This window comes from Populus nigra, chromosome 4 (assembly GCF_951802175.1).
Source record: "Populus nigra chromosome 4, ddPopNigr1.1, whole genome shotgun sequence".
NCBI lineage: Eukaryota > Viridiplantae > Streptophyta > Magnoliopsida > Malpighiales > Salicaceae > Populus > Populus nigra.
This window is the reverse complement of record NC_084855.1, coordinates 12,965,487-12,976,070: the sequence shown is the minus strand read 5'-3', so window position 1 is coordinate 12,976,070 and position 10,584 is coordinate 12,965,487. Positions and strand designations below refer to the sequence as shown.

General features: G+C 30.5%; 1 protein-coding gene across 1 annotated transcript in view; it reads left to right on the top strand.

The window, feature by feature from the left end:
- Positions 1–4,158: 4,158 nt before the first annotated feature.
- LOC133690822 (histone-lysine N-methyltransferase ATX3-like) overlaps positions 4,159–10,584 on the top strand; it is a 10,341-nt gene continuing 3,915 nt past the window's right edge. The window contains exons 1-13 of the mRNA XM_062111088.1: positions 4,159–5,490; positions 5,587–5,642; positions 5,721–5,919; positions 6,978–7,100; positions 7,187–7,255; positions 7,351–7,419; positions 7,524–7,615; positions 7,731–7,823; positions 8,138–8,273; positions 9,009–9,078; positions 9,187–9,286; positions 9,426–9,550; positions 9,933–10,078. Of these exons, the coding sequence (XP_061967072.1) occupies positions 4,627–5,490; positions 5,587–5,642; positions 5,721–5,919; positions 6,978–7,100; positions 7,187–7,255; positions 7,351–7,419; positions 7,524–7,615; positions 7,731–7,823; positions 8,138–8,273; positions 9,009–9,078; positions 9,187–9,286; positions 9,426–9,550; positions 9,933–10,078 (2,142 nt within the window). The 5' untranslated portion in view covers positions 4,159–4,626. The remainder of the gene's footprint in view (positions 5,491–5,586; positions 5,643–5,720; positions 5,920–6,977; positions 7,101–7,186; positions 7,256–7,350; positions 7,420–7,523; positions 7,616–7,730; positions 7,824–8,137; positions 8,274–9,008; positions 9,079–9,186; positions 9,287–9,425; positions 9,551–9,932; positions 10,079–10,584) is intronic.

The window sequence follows — 10,584 nt, the reverse complement described above, 5'->3', positions numbered from 1 at the left end:
TGAAAAAGAGTTTTTTTATAATTGGATGGTTTAATTAATTAAATTGAACAAAGTTCAATTTGATTCAGTGGCTTTTTAAAAACGGAACAGAATATGTGGAATGAAACCAGAACGTTTCAAGTGGAATTTAACCGAAAAATCCAGAACGAATCGAGATTTAAAATGAAATAAAATTTATTCCGTTTTATTTTATTTTTTAAATTAGTATGGAACATTTCAATTATTTCAGATGAAACAGAATAGAATTGAGAAGCTTTGATTTTAAGGTTTGAATTGGCTAAATTTTCTTGCATCATCATCTGTTTTTAAAGAGGAATTTTTTAAAGAGGAATAAGGAGCAAGTGTAGATAAAATAATTCGTTGCTCGGTGGTTATTTGTACTTTCTCCATGTTTTATTCGTTTATATATATATATATATATATAATGTGTAGAAATAGCATTTCCGTGGGAGAAAAGCTATTTTATATTTCAATTTTATTTGTTTTTATATTTTAAAAGTATTTTATAAAAAAATTAATAATTTTTTATTTTTTTATTCACTTTAAATTAATAATTATTTAATATTTTCAAATTATTTTGATACACCAATATTAAAAATAATATTTAAAAATAAAAATATTATTTTAATATATTTTTAAATTAAAAAAACTTTAAAAAATAACTACAACTTCCCTCTAAATCACCCTTTTAGCAATCCTATTAAAGCCGCTAAAAAGAGAGAAAAATAGCTAGAGTGAAAGTTATTTCATTTTAGCTTTTCTTTTACCTCGAGATGCTCGACTTTTTGATGTGATATTTTTTTCATATATACACTTAAGTAAAAACAAATCTCTTATAAAAGTTAATTGTATTTTAATATATTTAATATATATAACTATTTATTAACCGTGACTAACCACCACAAATCCAATTAAGTTTTTTTTTCATAAAATATATTAACCAAATTTTTAAGTTTTTTGATCAATATATACGAATAGCCCTCCAACATGTAGATGCTATTAATATACTTCATATTTTTTTTAGCTATACAAATAAAGAATAAAGCCAGAGTTATTGTTTTTTCCTTTGGCATACCCTAAGCTTGCCTGATTTGCTTTCTCACTATTTATTTTTAAATTTTAAAAATATTTTTAAAAAGTTTAATTTTTTTTTATTTTTTTTCTTCAAGCTAATATTTTTTTGGTATTTTAGAATTATTTTAATATGCTGATATCAAAAATACTTTTTTAAAAATAAAAAAAAATTATTTTAATATGTTTTTAAATAAAAAACACTTTAAAAAACAATTGCAACCATACTTTCAAACATGTTTTTTAATTTTATTTTCAACCCGAGTATCAATTTTTTTCCACGAGGGTTATAATGGGAGAATATTTTATGTGATCAGAGAAACAGGCCTGTGAAATTTAGTAGGCAGTATAATAAGTGATGTAGTGGAATTTATATTATACTTTTTTCTAACTATCTTAGTTATTTATATATAGTTTTATTTATTTCCTTTATTTAGTACTTGTTGATATAAAAATGCATGCATTTCCTTTACAATATTGCACCTTTTTATGGCTAAACTATATTAATAACAAGTAAAATGTTTATAAATAAAATGCCTATGTGGTTTTTCAGAGACAAAGGCTAGTTGAAATATATAAGGCATCCGAAGGAGTACCTGGTTATGATCAATCCAATAAGAGAACATTTATTTGTAAGAATTGAATTCCTTGTATTGGATGATTGTAACCTTGGAGAAAAAAACTCGTGACCGGTTTTTTACTATTATCATGCTCTGTTCGAATATTCATTTAAGTATTCATTGTCTGTGTATTGTTTATTATTCAATATATAATAAAAAAGTAATGTATATTTAAAACATATGCAAACTAAACATGAGAAAGACAACAAACATAAAAAATAATATAATTTTATCCATGGGAATCATATAAAAATTATAATTTAAAATTTCATTACTAAATATTTGTTTTTAAATTGTTTTCTCGAATGCAAACTAATTATCCATATTCATATTAATTCCATGCCTAAATTTGACAAAAGATAATAAAATTCCTAAAGTAAATAGAAAAAATAAAAACATGGCAGATAATAGTATTTTCTTAAACTGGACATGAATAAAAAAACCAAGGAAATAAATGATTTATTGTAAAAATCTTCTAGTATTAGCCTTAGCCTTTGAAAAATAACTCGTACTCAAGTTTATGATATTATTCCCCTGATTTCATGAATATCCAGTCTAGACTCTCTGACTTCTTTTCTTTATTTGTTTTAAATATATAACAATTTTAGATATCAACTTTAATTATTTTTATTGTGATTTTTGCATGAAAAACATTAATTGACCAATAATTTCTCTTTTAGTAGCTTTTAGAGTAATGAACCGCAAAACTTAAAATTGATTCATCAACACGGCCTGTATTAGTATAACCATTAAATAAATCTATATTTGTAATACCAATAAACATATAATTAAAATGATCAACATAACTTGAACTAATCAGAAAAACAAATTTGTTGAATATATTTTATGTCTTCTTTGCACTAGAATTTAAAGTTGTCAATAAAGATACTATTGACAACATCATCATTGTTATTATTGATGTTACTTGTGTTATCATTATTAATATAATTATCATTGAAATAAATACCATAAATTGATGGACAATACATATCGACATCTATCTTAATCATATTTTATGATACTCGTCTATTATTATTAATTTCAACACTCAATATAAACTAAAATAAAAAAACTCTAATTATTTTTCAAACATATAAGTTTAGCAGTGACAAAAAATATACTTTTTATATTTTTATATTGTTTTGTCTACAATTAACTAAAACATGATACAAAGACAATCACTATATTTTATATATCTTTACCAAATACAATTATTTTAATTTCTTGTGTTTTGTCTTGTTTTATTTGTCTTAGTTATTCTTGTTTCTTTTATATATAAAAAAACAATAATTAAAGGTTACTTGAGTTTTTCTATAACAATTTTTTATTTATCCACGATTTGTTTTTAACCATTGTAATGTTTCATGTTAAAAAAATTATTAAAAAATAATTTCTAATAAAGTTTTAACTTAAAAAATAATAAAATCCGTTTTTAATTTGATTTTAGAGATGCTGATTAACAATGGTACAAAACAAAATTTTAAATTTGAATCATGATTGATCACATCACTAGAAGAAGTTTGATTGATTTAATTAACAATTCGATCCAAGGCAAGTTTTCATCCCGAGTTTCTTGACACGTCCATCGGCCATGCAACAAACATGGACTGAGATTTGATTTGCAATCTCTAAGAATATTATAGGCTATGTTTGAATTAGGGTTGATCATGTAACTAAAAGAGGTTTAGTTGGTTTAATTAATAACTCATCCAAGTTAGGTTTTAATCTTGAACTTCTTAATACTAAAATTAATCTGTAATCTCTAATAAGATTAAAGGTTAAATTTAAAATTTTTTTGATCATGTAATTGGAAAAGATTTAGCTAGTTTAATTAATAACTTGGTCTAGTTAGATTTTGAATTTGAATTTCTTGACCAACAACTATGAATTAAAATTTGATTTGTAATCTCTAAGAGAATTAGTAATTTTAGAAATGATTTTGTATTATTGTAACTTATGTTTTTATACCTAAATTTATTTGGTTAAATAGATTTTTTTTTTAATATCAAGTCGTTTTAAATTTTGATTTTGTAAAATTTAAAATAATATATTTTTTATTTATGAATATCTATTTTGAAAAAATCTATTTCATAAAATTTTTAATTAAATATATATTTCTTAAATCTATTTATTTAAAAACATAACTAATTTTTTTTTTTAACCTTAAAAGCAAAGCTATTGAAATAGCAAACCCACACTATTACACAAGTGCACAGCAGCAGCAGCATATCATTTCCGCCTTCTCAAATTTTCCATTTCGCGCTCGCCACAAAAAAATCTGCACGGTCTCCCTCCTTTCTTTTCGCTCGGAACTCCAATATTTGAAGCCAAAATACGTTACCACCTGGTCCCACCGTCACAAAGTCCTTTTTTTTAAAAATAAAATAAAATAAAATAACACGTATAATAACAACAATAAAGGTAAAAGTTTAAATATAATAACCCCCTATATTAATCATAATAATTATATACAGTTCTAATTCCTTTCTCATCGGTAATCCGACTAGAGACGCGACAGCGTGTCCTCTACACAGCTTCAGTTTCTCTCCGCCACCTCCACCGGCCCTTCATTCCATTCTTTTTTTAGCGAGAAATTCAACTGTTATTGTCTCATACACAAAATTTAAGTACTCAGAGTCGCAAATTTTGTTTCGAATCCTCTCTTTGCTTTGCTTCTTCTTCTTCTTCTTCTTTTTTTAACTTTTGCTCTTTCCAACAAAACAGGAGACAAAACGTTTGATGTTTTAGGTTCCTACCCCTTCATTACCTCAGTTAGGGTTATTCCAGGGTTTAGAGCTTCATTCAAGCAGGTAAAATAGAATTGAGCGATCATTCATTCAAAACTGAAGTGTAAATAGTTTAATTTGGATACATTCGATTCGATTTTTTTTTGTGTCGGATGTGAAATTAGGGTTTCGAGTTGAATTAGCAGACGATGATAATAAAAAAAATTATGAAAGGCGAAATGCGGCGAGGCAATACGAGAGAGGGGGCTTGTAACGAATTCGACGAGGAGGAGAATTTTGAATACGAATTGATTCCAAAGAAGCGAAAGTTGAATGGATACAATTCAAATTCAATGGGTGTATATAGTGAATTTGATGATTTTAGGAGGGGTTCATATACTTATCGCAGCGAAGAATCTTACTGGGCTAACGAGGTTCAGTCTAATTCGAAGAAGAGATTGAAGAATCAGAGTTCGGTGAGCTCTCGAAAGTCTATATCGAGATCTTCTCGAGGGCGAGTGCAAATGCTTCCTTCGAGGTTTAATGATTCGGTTGTGGATATTTGGAAAGGCGAGGAATGTAGAATTGATGATACTGATATGGGAATAGAGGATGATGAATTTCAAGATAGAAAGGATTTTTGTAGTGAGAAATATAGATATAACAGTAAATTCGATTTCGTAAGCTCTAATTCCTACCCCTTCTACGCCGCGGAAGGAAATAGAGAAGCGGGTCAGTTAGGGTGTAACGATTTTCAGTATAGAAATTGTAATACTGCAGAGTTTTTGAGTTCGGGTAATCTATTGATAGAAGACGGGGAGTTTGTGCCAAAATATAGGTATACAGGCTTGAATAAAATGAGAAGAGAAAGAGCTCATAAAAAGGACGTTTATAAACCAGAGGATTTTGCTTTGGGTGATATAGTTTGGGCCAAATGCGGGAAGAGATACCCATGGTGGCCTGCTATTGTGATTGATCCCATTTTGCAAGCTCCTGATGCTGTGCTCAGTTGTTGTGTTCCTGGTGCTATTTGCATTATGTTTTATGGTTACTCTAAAAATGGAACGCAGAGGGTATATTTCTCTTGCCTCTTCTCATGTTTCTCTCACAGGAGTTTTATTACTTAGTTTGGGCGAGGATTGAAGTTACTGATTAATGGATATGTGCAGGACTATGCATGGGTGAAACAGGGGATGGTATTCCCCTTTGCAGAATTCATGGAAAGGTGTGTAGATGATCGTATTGAATTAGTGTTATTATAAATTGTTAAGATACTTTTTTTTGAATTCTGTTTTTTTTTCAGATTTCAGGTGCAGTCTCAAATGTTCAAGTGCAAGCTGAGTGACTTTCAGGTGGCACTAGAAGAGGCAATTTTAGCAGAAAGTGGTTTCCAAGGCATGGACAGCAGTTGTGTGGAAATAGCATATCCTGGAGCTTATCCCACTCGATTCCAAGAAGCCAGCTGTTCAATTCAGGATCAGGACTTCTACAATCAACAACAGGCAAGTTTAAGTAGTCTCTTTTTTCTGACCTTCTTCCTGATTCTAGTTGATGAGACTTCATGCATCACTGGGAAATTATGTAGTACAAGACAAATATAATCTTATAGCCTCTGATAGTCTGCCATAGTCGAGCTTTCTGATATAGTAGTACATTTGTTTGGCTATTCTTAGTTTGTTCTAGCTTCTTGTTTTATTCTCTGTTTGTGATGGGATTTATAATTCTGAATGCTAATGAACATTGGGAGATTAAATCCGTTGTTTAGAGAATTTTCTGTCATGTTTTATCCTTGCTTCAATAACCAAATAAGTCTGGGTATAATCCTCAACAGGAAACACTCCAGAATGGACAAATATTTGGATAGAAATTATTGTTAAAAATGTGGCTAAAAGTCGAGACTGAAAAAATACTGGTGAAAATGGAAAGGACTGGGCCAGTGTTTAATTGCTGAGAAAACTATCGAGCTGGAATTGTTTCAACTAATAACTGAACTCTGTCAAATTACAGTGCACAAGGACCAATTTCATCATTTAATTTTCTCTTCTAAAATACTGATACCATAGACATTGGAAATGTCTTGATAGATAGTTTCGTTCTCCCTTTGTCTTCTACCTTTCATATGCTGTAAGATTTACAACCTCCAAAGTGTTGAGGAAATCTCTCCCCTCTTCTTAAAATCAAAATAATACAATATAATGAAAGTCTGAAGCTTCTCTCTCTCTCTCTCTGTTTTTTTTTTAAAATTGATGGCCTGTTTGTTGGCAGCAGGCTGATGTCAGTGTAAGAAAACACATTCAATTTTTCCTTTGAGCTGTCTATTAGCTATCTGCATTGAAGAAAATCATATTGTTTTTCTTTTGGCATATCTTTACGCTAAAAAGCTGTTACTAGTATATATGGTGGAACTTTGTTCTCTAGATATTTTTTTTTCTCCTGGAAATTCTCTTACAGCATTTGGGTTTTGACTTCGTTTTTGTAAGCTGACCTTTTGAGTTTAAGGTCCTCATTGTATCTTGGTTGTTCAGTTATCAGAATCTCATCTTGTGAATTAATTGTTCAGGATGCATGTTATAAAGACATGAAAATCTGTGATGGCTGCAATCTAATCTTGCCATGCAAAATTGTGAAGAAAAGGAAGAGATCAACATTTCAAACTGAACTTCTATGTAAACATTGTGCTAAGGTACATGAGAAATACCTTCTCTTTGTTATCTTTGGTTTGCATAAGTATCCTTTTCAAAGTGATAATTACAAGCATGTTTCTTACAGTTAAGAAAATCAAAGCAGTATTGTGGCATATGCAAGAAGACCTGGCATCATTCAGATGGAGGGAATTGGGTAATATTATCAGTAGTAATTTGAATTAGGTTTGTACTGTTCTCTTGGTAAAACAATCAAATAAATTTTTGGGCATTGAAACTTTTATGTATTAGGTATGCTGTGATGGCTGTAATGTATGGGTGCACGCTGAGTGTGACAACATTTCCAGCAAACTTTTCAAGGTGTGTCTACCATGAATAGTCTAAATCTAATACATTCTTTTATCTCTTATGTTAGCTTGTGTTCATTCAAAAGTGGAGGCTAACTGGTTTGCTATGGTTTGAAGGACATGGAGGATATTGATTATTATTGTCCTGACTGCAAAGTAAAGTTTAAATTTGTGGAACCAGATTTAGAGAGAAAGAAACCTCCAGTAAAGTAGGTTGCTCACTTTGTTTTTCCTAATTCATGTGATTTTTAAATTTGACATCACAGATTTATTATGGATTTTGTCCCTGGGAAATTTTAATTCTAATGATGTCATTTAAACCAGGTCAATAGAAAACAGTGGACAGGCTGCACCACTTGACAAGGTGACAGTTATCTGCAATGGGATGGAAGGAACATATATTCCAAAACTTCATTTGTAAGCCCTGTAAACTAAGCAAAAACTATGGGTTAAGATAAACAAGTTATCATGTACTCCTCTCTCTTTCATTTTTGGGTTGCCATATATGTTACAGGACCGGTGCAAATTATTACTGGAACAATTAGTTTGAAGTGCAAATCCAGATATGATTAAATTAATCTGATTTAGTTGTGTCTATAGGGCAGTGCTAGTTTATTTTGATTAAAACAAATATTTGGTGGATTCTCTCTCTCTCTCTCTCTTTTAATATATATAATCTTAATCTAGTATAATAATGTCATCGATTTTTTTCCCTTTCCCTATGTTTCTAGAATTGAGTGCCACTGCAGTTCATGTGGGTCACGGAAACAAGCACCGAGTGAATGGGAAAAGCACACTGGGTGTAGATCTAAAAAATGGAAGCATAGCGTGAAAATCAAAGACACGATGTTACCACTGGCTCAATGGGTTTGTACTGGAACCTGTCATTTTTTTTAATTGGCTTCCTAAGATTTGACCTATTTGATTTTGTTTCCATGTAAATAAGTTGCTGATTGTAACATCGTGGTACAGTAGATGGCATTCAAATATTGTAGATGGTAGGGTGCTTGATTCTGGTCACGTTTTCTCCAATGCTGCTGCTGATTCAATTTTTACCTTATCTAATTCTGTGCTATGTCTTGACAGCATTTAAAGAACTTGCTTAAAGAAAAAAGAGCCTATAAAGAACCAAGAACGAAAAAAAGAAGAGGAATAATAAGGAATTGATTATATCCTTCATTATACAGCCCAAATTGTTGACAAAGTAGGAATTTTAATTTGTTTATTAAGAACAATGTCAAAGGCTAACCTTGAGAACCTATCAGTGTTTTTTGTTGATTATGCTGCAATATTCTGAAATGCCTTGCCTGCTATATAAATGCTCTTAAAACAGTTATCTTATAAATGATATACATTGACAATATTGTAATTTAGCCATATAGTTGGTATGAAATTCTTAACTCCCTTAGGAGTTGGGATCCATTTCAAGGCCCGGGTTTTTTGAGCTGACTAGGACAATCCAGCGTTCCATGCTTGTTCTGCGAATATGATCTTGATTGTTGTAGAATTTTCTTTTCTTTTCCTTTTCTCCTATGTTGTGGTGCACGAATCTTACACATGTCCTTGCTATTAAATTTTCTGTGAACAATATCTGTGTTGCAGATTGCTGAATATAATGCATGTGTAGACCCTCTAAAGTTAGATGAGCAGAAGCTACTTGCTTTTGTGCAAGGTTCGTAACATTCACTACCCTTTTCTTTTGCTTTAGTGGGAGGAGCTGGTTGCTTTAAAAAATTGGGTTAATTGTGAACAACATGAATTTTTATTTCCATTTCAACAGAGAAGTATGAACCTATTTTTGCAAAATGGACATCAGAAAGATGTGCTGTTTGTAGATGGGTTGAAGATTGGGATGATAACAAAATTATAATCTGCAACAGGTAAAGACCCTCACTCATCATTTCTTTGTGTCTGTTTAGTATTATTTGGTCGGTCAAAGAAATTTAAGTTTGAAACTGAATGATGTACTCAATTACAACTGCCTGAGACCTATTTTCCTTTTTAAAAATTTATTTTCAGGTGTCAAATAGCTGTCCACCAAGAATGCTATGGGGCAATTAATGTTCAGGATTTTGATTCGTGGGTGTGCAGAGCATGTGAAACACCTGATGTTAAGAAGGAGTGCTGCCTTTGCCCTGTAAAAGGCATGTTCTCAAGCATTGTGTTTTGATAGATCTTAGTAATTTTTCCACGGTTTTCCAAAGTCTTTGATGAATGACTGAAGTGTCTGTTTTGCTTAGATTCTTTCCTTTCCTTGAAAAGGAAAGAAATATCGCTGTGCTGCTGAAAAAAATTCACTGTCTGACTTCTGTACTGTGAAATTTGTTGGATTGATTCCAGTACATAATGGATGATGAATTTGATGACCATTGATGTTCTGAATTAAGTTTTTTGCATTGCTGACCAAACTACTAAAGCCATCTGTCAAAATGATATTTTTTGGTGACCTTTTCTGCTTTCATGTTGTAAAGTTCATTGTAACCTAATGGTGGTTTGTTTTCTTATATTTGAAACCGGCTTCTTTAGGGGGTGCTCTGAAGCCAAGTGATATTGAAAAACTGTGGGTTCACGTCATATGTGCTTGGTTTCAACCTGAAATTGGTTTCTTGAACCATGAGAAAATGGAACCTGCCACTGGAATACTTAGAATTCCATCAACATCATTTATAAAGGTACGTTATGATCTGAACAATTAGTTAGAAATACCCTAGTTTTTCGAATCCAACTTTTTTCACATGTTTAAGAATGGGAATAGTATCTACTTGCACACATCTGGAATTTAAAAGGATTATAATTTTGGTAAAGGGAAATATTTCCTTCGGAGGCTTTTGTTTCCTAAAACCGTTTTTATGAAAATCCTTTTCTTTACCATTTTGTTTAGCTTTAGAAAAGTTGGTCAATGAAAAGTTGTTCCAATCAAAGGAAAAACTTAAGCCTTTTCGAAGGCAAGTTTTTTACTTCTCTCAACTTCGGAATTTTTTTTCAGATCTTTAACAAAAAAAAAAAATAAAGTGAAATGACTAAATTACTTTTAATCAAAATTTGATAGATTGGGGTGTTTTTTTTGTATTTTGATATTGGTTTTTAGTAATGATCAAGTTGATTGAGGTGCAATTTGGTATTTTGATAAATATAAAATATAATTTGAAAATAAAAAGTGGTTGACGCGTGCATTAGA